General features: G+C 37.3%; 1 protein-coding gene across 4 annotated transcripts in view; it reads left to right on the forward strand.

Annotated features, from left to right (window-relative positions):
- The window catches only part of IL7 (interleukin 7), a 68,064-nt gene that overhangs the window by 47,724 nt on the left and 3,914 nt on the right, over positions 1-16,426 (forward strand). For 2 of the 4 annotated variants that reach the window (XM_011937156.1, XM_011937157.1), the window contains exons 4-5: positions 13,097-13,177; positions 14,515-14,646. In XM_011937156.1, coding sequence (XP_011792546.1) covers positions 13,097-13,177; positions 14,515-14,646 — 213 coding nt within the window. The remainder of the gene's footprint in view (positions 1-13,096; positions 13,178-14,514; positions 14,647-16,426) is intronic. The other 2 variants (XM_011937158.1, XM_011937159.1) reach the window with 1 other exon arrangement.

Here is a 16,426-nt window from a genome sequence, read left to right on the forward strand (position 1 = left end):
AATACCATTTGACCCACCAATCCCATTACTAGGTATATACCCAGAGGATTTTAAATCATTCTACTATAAAGACACATGCACATATAAGTTTATTGCAGCACTTTTCACAATAGCAAAGACTTAGAACCAACCCAAATGCCCATCAATGTTAGACTAGATAAAGAAAATGTGGCACATATACACCATGGAATACTATGCAGCCATAAAAAAGAATGAGTTCATGTCCTTTGCAGGGACATGGATGAAGCTGGAAACCATCATTCTCAATAAACTAACACAGAAACAGAAAACCAAAGACCGCAAGTTCTCACTCCTAAATGGGAGTTGAACAATGAGAACATACGAGCACAGGGAGGGGAACATCACACATCGCGGCCTGTTGGGGAGTGGGGGACAATGGGAGAGATAGCTTTAAGAGAGATACCTAATATAGATGACGGGTTGACAGGTACAGCAAAACACCATGGCACATGTATACGTATGTAACAAGCCCGCACGTTCTGTATCCCGGAACTTCAAGTATAATAATAATAATAATAATAATAATAATAAACAATGATCAAAGGATCTGAATAGACATTTATGAAAATGAAACATACAAATGGCCAATAAGTATGTGAAAAAATGCTCAAGATCACTAATCACCGGAAAAAATGCAAATCAATACCACAATGAGCTATCACCTCACACCTTTCAGAATGGCTATTATCAAAAAGACAAAAGATAAGTGTTGATGCAGACGTGGAGAAAAGGAAACCATTGGAACTGTTGGTGGGAATGTGAATTAGTACTGCCATTATTGAAAACAGTATGAAGTTTCCTCAAAAAATTAAAAATGGAACTAGTATGTGCTCCTGCAATCTCACTACCCAGCATTTATCCAAAGGAAAAGAAATCAGTCTATCAAACGGATACCTGTACCTTAATGTTTATTGCAGCAGTATTCACAATGGCTAAGACATAGAATTAATTTAAGTGTCCATCAACAAACAAATGGATGAAGAAAATTAGTGTATATACTCAATGAAATAAGCTTCAGGTATAAATATGTGTGAAATCCCGTCACTCACAGCAACATAGATGAGCCTGGAGGACATTATATTAAGCCAAATTAGTCAGTCACAGAAAGATAAATACCACATGCTGTCATTCATATGTGGGAGCTAAAACATAATTGAGTTCATAGAAGTAGAGAATAGAATTGTGGGTATGAAAGGCAGAGAAGGGTAAGAGGGAGGGGACAATAGGGAGAGGCTGGTTAACAGATACAAAATTATAACTAGATACGAGGAATAAGCCCTGGCATTCTATAGCACTATAGGGTGAACATGGTTTATCATAATTTATTGTATATTCCCAGAAAGCTAGAATAGAGGATTTTGAATGTTCATAACACAAAGAAATGATGAATGTTTGAGGGGATGGATATGCTAATTACCCTGATTTGATCATTACACATTGTATATCACATATGGAAATATCACTGTGTCATACATAAATATGTACAATTATTGCGTCAACTAAAAAATGAAAGAAAATAAAAGTAAAAATAAGGGAAAGTATCTATTTTACCTTCACTTATTCTCTGATGCTGTTCCTTCCTTTATTTGGATCCATGTTTCTGACTTATGTCATTTTCCTTCTTCCTGAATAGCTTCTGCTAAGATTTCTTGCAAGGCAGATTTGCTTGTGACAAATTCTCTCAATTTTTGTTTCTCTGAGAAAGTCTTTATTCCTCCTTCACTTTTGAAGGATAAATTCATAGAGTACAGAATTTGAACAGTGCTTTTTTACTCTCAACATTTTGAATATTTCATTCTACTCTCTTTTTGCGTGCCTGATTTCTGTGGTGAAGCTGGATGTAATTCTTATCTTTGCTCTTCTATAGGTAAGTTGTTTCTTTTCTCCACTTTCATTCTTTTCTAGATATTTTCTTCATCCTTTGATTTTTCTTTATCTCTCTCTTCTCCTTTTTAATATTCCCATTACATGTATGCTACTCCTTTTGTAGTTGTCCCACAGTTCTCAGATATTCTGTTCTTTTTTATCAGTTTTTTATTATTATTATTTTTGCTTCTCAGTTTTGGAAGTTTCTGTTGTCCTATCATTAGACTCCGAGATTCTTTCCTCAGCTATGTGAAGTCTACTAATGAGCCCATCAAGGGCATATTTTATTTCTGTTTTTGATCTTTATCATTTTACAAATATTTCCTAGAATTTTAATCTGTTTGCTTACATTTTCTATCTGTTCTTGTCTGTTGTCTTAATTTTTTCATTATGGCTCTGACAGTTCTGAGCATATTAATCGCAGACTTTTTTTTTTTTTTTTTTTTTTTTGAGATGGAGTCTCTCTCTGTTGCCCAGGCTGGAGTGCAGTGGCACGATCTCGGCTCACTGCAACCTCCACCTTTCGGGTTCACGCCATTCTCCTGCCTCAACCTCCTGAGTAGCTGGAACTACAGGTGCCCGCCACCATGCCCGGCTAATTTTTTTTGTATTTTAATAGAGAAGGGGTTTCACTGTGTTAGCCAGGATGGTCTTGATCTCCTGATCTTGTCATCTGCCTGCCTCGGCCTCCCAAAGTGCTAGGATTACAGGCGTGAACCACCGCGCCTGGCCTCAATCACAGACTTTTAAAAAGATTTCTGTTCTGATAATTCCAACCTCATGGCCATATATAAGTCTGGTCCTTATGCTTGCTCTGGCTCTTCAAACTGTGTCTTTTGCCTTCTAGTATGCCTTATAATTTTTTTTCATAGCTGATTATAACGTTCTAAGTAAAAGAAACTGTGATAGATAGGCCTTTAGTGATGTCATGATATGGTGTGGAAAAAGGGGACGTGTTCTACAAGCCTGTGATTAGGTCTTAGTCTTTTGGTGAGCCTGTGCCCTGGACTGTGAACTTTACCAGTGCTGCTCTTTTTCTCCCCCTCCTTAGGGGATACAGGGCAGCCTTCCAACATGTGAAAAACTAGAGGACCCTGGAGTTGGGTATTTTTTTCCCCCAGGCAGATCAGACTCTGATAAAACCTCAGAAGGTTAGGCTCTGGTAAAATAGTCTCCCTTGAGGTTAGGCCCTTTAAAGGAGAGCAGACTATTCAGCTTTTTAGAAATTATTATTATTTTTTTGAGACAGGGTCTTACTGTCACCCAGACTGGAATGCAGCAATATAAATCATGGCTCACTGCAGCCTTGACCTCCTGGGTTCAAGTGATGCTCCTACTTCAACCCGAGTAGCTGGGACCATCGGCATGTGCCACCATACCTGTCTGATTTTTTTGTAATTATTTGTAAAGATAAGATCTCACTATGTTCTCCAGGCTGGTCTCAAACTTCTGGGCTCAAGTGATCCTCCCACCTCTGGCTGATTTTATAGTAGTTTTTTCCCCTCCTCCTACCAAAAGCACAAGAGGACTTTCTCATCTGATATTTACCATGAGGACCTAGTAGATAGAGCTCCTAAAGGTCAAACTCATAAAAGTATGTAGCCCCCCCACTATGGCTGGGTACCTTTGGAGTTTTTAATTCTCAAAGTTGTTTCGCACTGAGCCTTCAGCAATTTGCCAACTACAGTTTAATTATTTCTACCCCCACAATGGTTGCTATGCAGGTTTCTGCTCATGGATCTCTGCTTCAGTAAGTTGTGGTTCTGTTTCTCTAATTTGGGGGTCCTCTCTGTCTTTCCAACTTCAGGGCAGTGGTTTGCTCTGTGACCTCACTTCTCTGATCTAAGAGAGTTGTTGTTTTTTTTTAATGAGTTTAGCTTTTTTACTTGTAAGTATGGATTGGCAACTTCTGAGCTTCCTGCATGCCAAACTGAAAAGTAGAAGTTCTTGGAAGAACTATTTTTATACTAATATTTTATTGATTTATATAGTATTAAGTATTATAATTAAATGCTAAGTATAACTTAGTGTTAAGGAATTGACTTAGTAAAAAGCAGCTGAAATGGTGGAAAAAAATATACACAAGCACATAAGAAACTAAACTACTAGTCTGGAGTCTTCATTGTTCTCTGAGCATTAGTCAATATGTTTCGGCAGAAGGAATAGAAACTATTGATCATGCAGAAAGTCAGTTAAATGAAAGTTAAAAAGCTTCTGCTAGATAAGTGTGTTCAAGTGTCTACATATGCATTCACATTTAAATATAGGCTTCTACATAGTACCTTTTCCTCTTAATGTTTTATTATAGATTCATCACTTGTTTATAAATATTACCTGAAAACAAATATATCTGCTTAATATTTTATTTTATTTTCCATCGTCTATTTTACCATTCCATTATTAGCTTTCTTTTCTACTTCAGCTTGTTTTCTTTATGTAGATAAATTTTGAACAAGACTCAAGTTACCTGACCTTTTAATTGGCATTTACTGTGGACCACCACTTCCTCAAAATGATCTATTCTCTTGGCTTTCCGTCTAACTCTCTGGCTTCACTATTTGTCTATTATCTGTTCCTGAATCTTTGAAAGTCAGCTCAAACATCATCTGTTTAAAACCTAACACGTAACTTATACACTCCACCTCTTCTTCTATTTCCTGTCTCAATGGCAACATAATACTAATGATAACCAGCTTACCATAGTTAGACTTATAATCTTTGAATTTCCAATGGGCTTATTGGAATGTAAACCCATTTAAGTCAAGGAGCATCTGACTCTTTTGTTGTACACACCAGACAAATCAGGAATGATCCTTGATATGTCTGTCCTGCTTAATTTTTATTTTCAAATCACATTAAATTTGCTTCCTATTTCTCAAATATATTCACATATTTCAAGATTCTCTGTTACCATCAAGTGCAATAAACCATTATCTTAAGCACTGACTATGTAATAGCCTCATAAAGATTCACCCATATACTTTCTTGAACCTCTCTCCAAACCATCTGGCATGTGGCTATTAATATGATTGTTGGAAAAAGTAAACCAGAAAAGCTATTCCCATGTTTGTAAGTAGAAATACATTAATTATTGCTTTTAGGATTGACACAAAACTTCTTAAAATATCCTTAAGGCCACACATAATTTGATCTCTTCCAGCCCTTGCTTTATGTTGAATCAGTTCTGTCTCTTCCTCTCTCAGCCATATTCCTACTTTCCCTTGCTCTCTTGTTTCTAGCCACATACAGGCCATGTTTCCTCCCTCTTCAAAGTAGTCACCTATATTGTTTGCTATTGAATCCCCCTTTTCCCTAGGGTACTTATGATTGAGATCTCCTGTGAAGTATCCTCCTCTGGGAAGTATTCATTGAGATTTTTAAGTAAAATCTTCTTGTGTAGGCTTCATGGCAGCATATATCTTGTATTTATAACAGTTATCAAGTTGAGAATTGATTGCTGTTATTGGATTAATGTTTTTGCCACCAAATAGTTAATTTCTTGAGGGAAGGAGCCATGTATGATTTTGATCCCTGTTGTATCCCTATTACTAAATGGCACATGGTAAGTGCTAAAGTATTTGATCAAAGAATAAATGACTTTAATTTAAACTAAGAATTAACTATTAAGTCATACTATAATCTGCTAAGCTACTTGACAAATGGTAAAAATTGTAGCAAATGAAATAGAATTCCAGGAACAATACACGCCTTTTTCAAATTTCATGCAGAGTAGATTTTCTAAAAAATAAGCAGCGCATTTTCAAAGTCCCCCTAAATGAGGCTTCAGATGGCACAAGGCCATGGATAGGTTGTCATAGTGATGATCAGAAATGAAAATTATTTCTACTATACTTGAGGTCAGGAGTTTGAGACCAGCCTGGCCAACATGGCGAAACCCAGTCTCTATTAAAAATACAAAAATTACGGGCTGTGGTGGTGCATGCCTGGAATCCAGTTACTCAGGAAGCTGAGGCAGGAGAATCTCTTGAACCCAGGAGGCAGAGGTTGCAGCGAGCCGAGACTGTGCCACTGCACTCCAGCTTGGGCAACAGACCCCATTTCAAAAAAAAAAAAAAATGAAGTATATTTCTATAGGGACCAAGTTCATTTATAGCAAGAGACATGAGACCGAATATAGTCTATGCCAAAACTTTCCAATCCTTAGAACCAGCCCTACAAAAAGAAGGAAAAAAGAACATAAAGGAAGCAGCAATCAGCTATGAGCAATAATTAAACATTAGTTTGCTAGCTCCAACACATGTGACCATGAAGAGTAACTGTGAACCATATTGACTTTCTCTCCTAAAAAGATAAATATGAAAAAATTAAGAAGAAAACTGTCCTATGACAGAGAATACAGAAATTGGATAAGAATGAACAGCTGTTTCATTTCATTACCTTTGCCCTTTTCCACCTTTATTTTTGGAAAATTAGTTGATCTAAAAAGCAATAGTTCTCTCTCAGTCAGTTTTTGCTACAAACACATACACACACAGAAAGAGAGAAAGGCATACAGTAATATGCATTTACCTTAGGTTCACAGGTATACAGTTTATCTGAGTTTGATTACCTCCACATGTTTCATTCTAAGTCATAAGATGAAAGGAGCAGCTGTGTGGGAGTTTTAACATGCTCCCACAAATTATTTGATACTCCACCTTACAAGAGGTACAGCTTAAATTCCCTCCTCTTGAGTGTGGATTGGAATTAGTGACTCACTGCAAGGCAATTGAATAATGTGGAAATGGCAGTGTGTGACTTCCATGTAATAAAAGACACGGCTTCCTCCTTGCTTTCTCTTACATTGATACTTGGGGGAAGGTCAGCAACTATCTTGGAAGGATATTGAAGAAAGCCTGTGGAGAAGCTCATGTGGTGAGAAATTGAGGCATTCTGCCAATAACTACATGAATGGGTCACCTTGGGAATAGATCCTCTAGTCCTGATGAAGTCCAGGTGACTACAGACATGACCAACATCTTGACTAACTCCTCATGGAAGATGCAGAACCAGAAGCTCCCAGTTAAGCAGCTTCCAAATTCTTGTCTCACAGAAACTATACAGAAAGCATCAATTTCTTACCACATGTCTTTTGGACAAACGCAACATTAATGGACAGAGGAACATACTTCTGTGTAGCAGATTAAATAATGGCCACCCAGATAAAAAAACTCTAATCTCTGGAAATGTATAAGGTAAAGAAGTCTACAGATGTGATTGAATTAAGAATATTGGTGTGATAAGTTTATTTTGGATTATCTTGGTGGACGCTAAATGCTATCACGAGTTCCTTCTAAGAGAAAAGCAGGAGGAGACTTGACACCCACACGAAGAAGGTGATGTGAAGATGGAGGCAGAGACTGGAGCCATGAGGCAACAAGCCAAGAAACACTGAGGAATGCTGGCAGACAACAGAAGATGGAAGAGGCAAACAATGCATGCTCTACCACAACCTCTAGAAATGTGAGATAATAAGTTTTTATTGTTCTAAGTCTCCAAGGTTTTGGTAATTTATTATGTCAGCCATATGGAATGAATACATCCTCTCATTTGGTGAGATTAGATGTTAAACACTGGCTGAACAATAATCTACTCTACTTTAGCATCCCTTCAAAAATAATCAGAAAATTTAAAAGGAACATTATGCACTGATACTAGCAAAATAAATGAACAAATGAATTAACACAAAAATAGGCAAAAGGAAAATGAAGTATTAAGACCACAGTTTAATTATCCATGAAAGCAATGGAAAATGTGAAGTCTCTAAGAAACCAAAGTAAAAAGAGCTAAAAACAATATAGTGTGAAAGACACCAGAAAGAAACGAATGTTCTTTGGATTTAGGGGAAATATAGAGACTAAAATAAAAACCGGAAATGAATACTCCATTAAAACAGGCATATGAAAGACAGGATGTGTAAAACCATACAAAATGAAATTGTGTGTGTGTATATGTATTTGTGTACATACACACACGAAAAGAAAAAGTTCAAGAGAAGATTCATTTTTTATGTAATTAGTGTTTCTAAAGAATAGACTTAAAATGTAATTTAAAAATTCAAAGATAGAAGAAAACTATGCTGAAATTAAAGAAGATCTAATTCTATAAATGTAAATAACATTATGTATTTTAAGAACTTGAAAGAAAAGGAGCTGGGAAGTGGCCAAGATGGCCAACTAGAAGTAGCTAGTGTGAGTGGCTCTCACAAAGAGGAACAAAAGGGCAAGTAAATACAGCACCTTCAGTTGAAACATCCAAGTTCTCCCATTGGGACTAATCAAGGAAACAACTTGACCCATGGAGAACATAGAAGAGAAAGTCAGGACGACAGCCCACCTGGGCACGACACCCAGCCAAGTGAACCTCCCCTGTCCAGAGAAGCGGTGAATAAATATGTGACCCAGAAACTACACTCTTCCCATGGATCTTTGCAACCTCGAGTTGGGAGATCCCCTCTTGAACTCCCTCCACCAGGGCTTTCAGTCTAACACACAGAGATATGGGAGTCTTGGCAGAGCAGCTGCTCAGGCATATGTTGGAGAACAGGAACTGTAGATATTCCAGCTCCAGGCTTCCCGGCAAAAGTAACTGCAACTCCAGAAAAGCAGGAGATTAGATCTGTGTGCATACCCTTAGGAACGAGGCTGAATCCAGGGGCCAAGGAGCGATGGTCTGTGGGCCCCACTTCCATGGTGCCTCAAAGGATAAGACACATTGGCTTGGAATTCCAGCCAGCCACCAGCAGCAGTGTTGTGCCTACCTGGGACAGAGTTCCCAGGGAGAGGGGCAGACCACCATCTTCACTGTTTGGGTGAGTTACCTTTTTCAGCCTGCAGGCTTTGAAGAGCCCAAACCCATCAGGGGCAGAAGGGATCCCCCAACACAGCACAACTGCTCTGACCAACATGTGGTCAGACTCAGGTCCCTGAGCCATCCCTCCTTATTGGGCAGGACCTCCCAAGCAGGGCCTCCAGCCATCTCCGCTGGTGTTCTCTGGCCTACAGAGATCTGAAAACTGCCTGGGACAGAGGTCCTAGAGGGAGGGGTGGGCTGCCATCTCTGCTATTTCGGTACTGAGCCTGTCCAGCCTGCAGGCTTTGGAGAGCTCAAGCCAAAAGGCGGTGAAGCGTTACCCCAGCACTGCGCAGCTGCTCTACAAAAGCATGGCCAGACTTCTTCTATAAGTGGGTCCTGATACTCTTCCTCCTGACTGGGCAAGACCTCCCAACCAGGATCTCCAGCCACCTTCTGCAGGTGCGTTCCACCGGGCAACAGGTTCGTACCTCCCTGGGCCAGAGCTCCTAGAAGAAGTGGCAGGCTGCCATCTTTACTGTTCTGCAGCCTTCATTGGTGATACCTTCAGCTACTGAAAAATCCAAGGCAACTAGGGACTGGAGTACACCCCCAGCAAACCACAGCATCCCTATGGTAAAGTGGCTGAATTGTGCCAGGAAAAAAAAGAAAAAAAAAAACATCCAAAGTTAAGCAACATCGAACATTGAAGGTAGATTAGATAAGCTCACAGAAATGAGAAAGAATCAGAGCAAGAATGCTGAAAACTCAAAAAGCCTGAGTGCCCTCTTTCCTCCAACTGACCTCATTACCTCTCCAGTAAGGGTTCAGAATACCCAGTATAGAGAAGAACTTAATCCTCCTAATAGGGCTGAAAAACACACTACAAGAATTTCATAATAAAATCACAAGTATTAATAGTAGAATAGACCAAACAGAGGAAAGAATTTCAGAGCTTGAAGACTGACTTTATGAAATATGGCGGGCAGACAGTAGTACAGAAAAAGGAATGAAAAGGAATGAACACAACCTCCAAGAAATATGGAATACCATATCACACCAGTCAGAATGGCTATAATTAAAAAGTCAAAAAATAACATGCTGGCAAGGTTGTGAAGAAAAGGGAATGCTTGTACACTGTTGGTGGGAATGTAAATCAGTTCAGCCATTGTGGAAGATGATATGGCAATTTCTCAAAGACCTAAAGACAGATATATCATTCGACTCAGCAGTCCCATTACTGGGCATATACCCAAAGGAATATAAATCATTCTGTTTTAAAGACACATGCACATGTATGTTCATTGCAGCACTATTCACAATGGCAAAGACATGGAATCAACCTAAATGACCATCAATAACAGACTGGATAAAGAAAATGTGGTACATATACCCCATGGAACACTATGCAGCCATATAAAAGAATGAGATCAATGAGATCATGTCCTTTGCAGGGACATGGATGGAGCTGGAGGCCATTATCCTTAGCAAACTAATACAGGAACAGAAAACCAAATACCACATGTTCTCACTTATAAGTGGCAGGTAAATGATGAGAACACATGGACACACACAGGGGAACAATACACACCGGGGCTTTTTGGAGGATGGACGGTAGGAAGAGGGAGAGGATCAAAAAACAACTAATGGATACTAGGTTTAGGCCGGGCGCAGTGGCTCAAGCCTGTAATCCCAGCACTCTGGGAGGCCGAGACGGCCGGATCACGAGGTCAGGAGATCGAGACCATCCTGGCTAACATGGTGAAACCCCGTCTCTACTAAAAAATACAAAAAACTAGCCGGGCGAGGTGGCGGGCACCTGTAGTCCCAGCTACTCGGGAGGCTGAGGCAGGAGAATGGCGTAAACCCGGGAGGCGGAGCTTGCAGTGAGCTGAGATCCGGCCACTGCACTCCAGCCTGGGTGACAGAGTGAGACTCCATCTCTAAATAAATAAATAAATAAATAACTTCACCTAAAAAAAAGAACTTAGACAATGTCATGTTTTGTACTAGAAAATACTGCAGTTCAGTCTTATAATCCTGGCTTTTCTCTTTTGATTTTCCACATTCATAAAATATTGGAAGAAATTTGCTTATGTGCATTTTGACATATGTGATAATGTGATATATGATTTGTTTCTTCTTTTTTTTTCTTTCTGAGACAGAGCCTTGCTCTGTTGCCCAGGCTGGAGTGCAGTGGTGTGATCTCGGCTCACTGCAAACTCCGCCTCCTGCGTTCAAGCGATTCTCCTACCTCAGCCTCCCAAGTAGCTGAGATTACAGGCATGTGCCAACACATCCAGCTAATTTTTTTTTTTTTTGTATTTTTAGTAGGGATGGGGTTTCACAATGTTGGCCAGGCTGGTCTGGGACTACTGACCTCGCGAACTACCGGCCTTGGCCTCCCGAAGTGCTGGGATTACAAGCGTGAGCCACCGTGCCCAGCTGTGATTTCTTATTTGCATCTGGACGTATGTGACACGTGAATAATAAACAATTATTGTGACTTTGGTCAAGTCATTCTGTTCTTTGTTAAATCAAAAGATGGCCATCTAAGTTTCTTTCCAGCACCATGTATCTATAATTCTTACTCTGAGCCATTCTTCTGATTGGGCATGAATGAAGAGTATTTTAGAAAGCAACAGTAATTGGCAGTCAAATAGATCTATATTGGATGCATTAATAAAATGTACTAAGGTCGATGAATTAATAACTGTGACCTCTATAGGAGTCAACCTTTTAAGGCTATAGTAACACATTTACATTCTGTATCAAGCATTAGGTAAAAAAAGATCAACTAGTATAACATTATCTTTCTGTGGATCTGCCAAAAATAAGTTTTATTAATAACCTAGAACAGCCACCTAACCAATATGGCTTTTTAAATATTCGTGTGTCATGCAATTTGCTAAAATGTTTCAAGAAATTGGCATTCATTATGTGACATATTGTCTCATATGATATTTTTGGTGAATTGGAAGATATCATATAGAGTAGCTGCACATATTTCACCTTCTTTTTTGAAGGATGACATGGTAAAAATTAAAAACTCTATGTTTTATCAAAGAAAAAAATTATGTATGAGTTATTGTCCTTTGGGTAAGGGGAAGTCAACATGAAAATAACTTAATAGGCAAATATTAATTATACACTACATTTTCAGGAATATGTACAATGGCAATGTGAAGATATTTATTGAAAATGTATCTTTTACACTTGAGATGTATGTATTCAGACACTTCTTCCAGATAAAACTGATAGTATATACATTTTAAAATCAGGGTAAACCCAGACATCATCATGCTTTTCACAGGAGATAAGAGTAATGAATACTTTTCTGAGAGGCAGATGAGGATTCAAAGCCCATGACTAAATCCTGCCATTGCTCCACCTCTTATCCTGTTTCTCTGGAGACATTATGTAGGCTAAGATTGTTTTTAGTCCTAGAAGCTCTGATAGCATGGAATTGCTAGTTTGCTAGACAGAGTTAGTCCAACCCGGTGCACACAAAAATCTGAAACCTTAGGAAGTTTTTCCTAATATCAACTAAATTTTTGATTTAGGTAATCTCTACCTTCTTCTACTACATTCCTTATAAATGAAAAAAAAAAAAATAGAGCACATACCAGTCTGCTTTCCCATTCCTATGTTTATAATACACAGACATGCAATTACACCGTGTCTCAGGAAAATTCTACCTTAACCATCCCAGAAAATTGGATTGCTAAAAGTGTTGTGAATAAATTTCAACCTTAATTCTCACTGTCAATTTCAAAGTACCGTCTAATGCAGATAGGTTTTATATTCCTTGCACATCCAATTAATTAGTTGTGACTGTTGAAAATACTATGTTGATTATAAGCCTGCAGTCTTGGCTCAACTGAAATGATGTAAGACAGACAACTGAAATCTTCTTGGCTAGGAAGGGGTAAAGGTCTTAGGTATGTCATATATTTGTGATTCTTTCTCTTATGTGTTGAGCTTTGTATGGATCCCTTAATTCTAACAGAAATTCCCTTTCCTGTTGTTTGTTGATGGGAGGAAATTTGACTGAATAACCTCTTAAATTCATCTCAACTTCATGACTTCACATTTTATAATACTTTGTCTATATAGCATAACTTCTAAAATAGATACTTTTATTTCCCTAGATGAGCCAGATTCTCTTAGTGAATTCTGGGATTCAATTATGGGATCTGGGAGGGGCTCTAAATATGGAAGAATTTGTGTACACACTTATTTATCCTTCAACAATAGGAAACTATTCCTCATGCTTAGTCAGCTGAGCCAGGCAAAAGTTATTTTCCTTAAAATGCACATATAAATACCAGATATTATAAGATTATTATTTTTATAATTATAAGATATTAGAAAAGTACTCAGTTTTAACCATATTATTTTATGTTATTTATTACAGGACAGCATGAAAGAAATTGGTAGCAATTGCCTGAATAATGAATTTAACTTTTTTAAAAGACATTTATGTGATGATAATAAGGTAATGATAATTATTTGGAGTTTGTCATTCAAGCTTGATTTTATAGAAGCTTGTATTTTTTGTGCCTCTGTTAGAGATTTATATGAATACTATTAATATTTGCAGTCTGACCACATAATTCCCATTGATTAGATCATACTATGGTCCAATTTTATATTTTTGTTTTACAAATAGCCCTGTGCTTATTAGATAAGCTTTTTCTGTTTAACCATTCTATTTTTTTACCTTGAAAATACTAGAATTGTCGAATTCAAAGACACATCTATCTCTTATTTCTAAATTTCTTTCTTTCTCTTTTTTTTGGAGGCGGAGTCTCGCTCTGTCTCCAGACTAGAGTGTAGTGGCGCAATCTCGGCTCACTGTAACCTCCGCCTCCTGGGTTCAAGCGATTCTCCTGCCTCAGTCTCTCGAGTAAATGGGTCCACAGGCATGCACCACCACACCCAGCTAATTTTGTATTTTTAGTGGAGACAGGGTTTCTCGATCTCCTGATCTAGTGATTCGCCTGCGTCGGCCTCCCAAAGCGCTGGGATTATAGGCATGAGCCACCGTGCCCGACCTCTAAAAGTTCTTATACAGAAAAATACTTGTTAATGTGCTTGCTTGCACACATACAAATATAAGTCATTGGTATAATTTAGTCGAAAGCATCTTGAAAATTTTTCTGTCAGTATTTGCTTATCTCTAAATGATTACCACATCTAGTTGGTATAATATTACACTTGACAAAACCTAAAAAGTTTATGTCATTTCTCCTTACAGAAACGGGTGTGCTATTTCATAGTCTTTTAAAAACTCACAGTAGCTAAGTTACCCTCATGGCATCTCAAAACCATAAATTCTTTTTAAAAAATATCTTAATTTAAATAACTGCAAAACTTATGTTTTAGGTGACTACAGTCCTTTATTTTCTTATTATCAGCTATACATCCATAGCTCAAAAGATGCAAGAAATAATAAGAAAAAAACACACATACCTCTTGTAATATATTGTTGCTTCCAGAAGCCTTCTTTTTCGGCTATCATGTTTAAAATTGAATAATCTTGTAATATATTCACATATAAGCGATAAGATCACATAAGCATAATAGAGAAAACAAACTTTAAAAGTGAAGATAATCATTAAACCAAGTTCCAAGAACTTCTTGCTGTCACCTAGGAGTCAAACAGTTTTAGTTCTGTTACTTGTCAGTCACATGATTAACTGGAATAGAAAGCTGGGGTGGAGGTGGGGCATTATCTACCAGTATAGCTCAAGCTCTAGGCTCCTTTAGAAAGCTTATCATTTCTTAATATTTTATTTGAACCATGGCCCTTCTGACTTTTTCTTATAATAGGAAGGTATGTTTTTATTCCGTGCTGCTCGCAAGTTGAGGCAATTTCTTAAAATGAATAGCACTGGTGATTTTGATCTCCACTTATTAAAAGTTTCAGAAGGCACAACAGTACTATTGAACTGCACCAGCAAGGTAAGCTAAGGACTATTTTCTTTGAATGAAAATATTAACTACTCCTGTGCCAAGATGCCACTGTTCTCTGGTGATCATATCCACTATCATAGAATCCTAAGTGTTTATTATCGTCTAAAGTTGAAATATATTTACTCAATCCTAGAAGAGGAAAGGCTCGGTTTGGAAATACCTGTTTATATCTTGGCTAGAGTGCATTGTTTGTGAAAGGGGAGTAAAAAATAAATAAATAAATGCTTCATTGCCATAATAACTTCCAAGGATACTAGGGTGATATATTGGGTGGGGAATGGTAAATTTCTATATCAAAAACTCATTAATAGCTTTAATCCATATATGTACACATTTATAAGAACTCCTAGTGAATAAAACAGGAAATCAAATGTATTTAACAAATATCTTTTTATGCTTAAACTAGACATACATATGTCCAACAATTTCCCCTTCTTTAAATAATTTTGATACAAATAGGGCTAATATTTTCCTACATTTCTACTAGTGGTTATGAACTAAAACAACAAAACCAAATATGGAAGACATCATCTAGAGACTGGACAGCAGTTTCCTTATCTACAAAATGCAGAAAAACATAATATCTATATTGTAGGATTTAAAGGATTAAATGGCATAACACATGTAAAGTGCTTAGTACTAAAAAGTTTTCAATATTTAATACAATGTTTTATTTTATTTGTATTATTTACCTCTTTGTGGATTTTTACTAGCTGCCACACAAAATCAAAAGGTTATTTTATGGTTTTAAATGTTTTCTTAAATAACATTTTTATGACTTAAAAAATAATTTTGTTTTGTTTGAGCACTAGTAGTTTCCCATGGAAGGTAAAATGGTGAGATTATCTTTGAACCCTATTGATCTGATAAAAATGTGGATTGTCTATTATATAACTTGGACAGCCTCATTTATCATTGCTTTATGTACTCGATGGAAGCCAGTCTCCTCTTAGTGTGCTGGATTTGCCAAGCTTATTTCCAAACCTGGGTCCTTACGTTTGTCCCCAGAGAGCATTTCTACTTTTTTATTTTTTCTATAAATTGGATCTATTTTGTTCTATGCCTTCAAGATTCAGCTCAAGATTCATGAAGACTTCCTACTCTAGTCTACCATTTCTTCATTCCTACTTATAGTTATTTCAAAGTACTGTCTAATGCAAATAGGTTGTTTGTTGCTTGTACATCCAATTAATTAGTTGTGACTGTTGAAAATGCTATGTTGATTATAAGCCTCCACTCTTGGTTCAACTGAAAAAAGTGTAAAACAGACAACTGATATCACCTCTTGGTCTAGGAAGGGGTAAAGGTCTTAGGTATGTTACATATTTGTGATTCTTTCTCTTATGTGTTGAGGTTTGTATGGATCATCATGTTCCAAAATTAACTGTAGAGAAAGAAAATATGCAAATAATTTAAATCTTTGAAATTAAATTATATTACATCATTGATTAACTTGATACAAATGACCCTTTTCTTGAAATAACAAGGCAAGATGTTAAAGCGATCAGCTACACTGAATTTTCTTCATGAGCCAGGCATGCTACACGCTTTTTACTACTGTTTTATTTCATTTTGTTTCTGATAAGTGAAGCTTAATAAAATGTATGGCCAGGATTTAACAATTTCTTGTTAACTTTATTTTTATATTGATTAAAATTCAAGTTTTATCTCTGCTAGTATACCCTACTATGTTAATTTTTCACAGTGCTAGGCATACCTACAAAATTATGGATTCTACGTGTTCAGAAGATTGAACTCTCTTGCTTCT

This window comes from Colobus angolensis, unplaced genomic scaffold, assembly GCF_000951035.1.
Source record: "Colobus angolensis palliatus isolate OR3802 unplaced genomic scaffold, Cang.pa_1.0 Scaffold16, whole genome shotgun sequence".
In the NCBI taxonomy this organism is placed as follows: Eukaryota; Metazoa; Chordata; class Mammalia; order Primates; family Cercopithecidae; genus Colobus; species Colobus angolensis.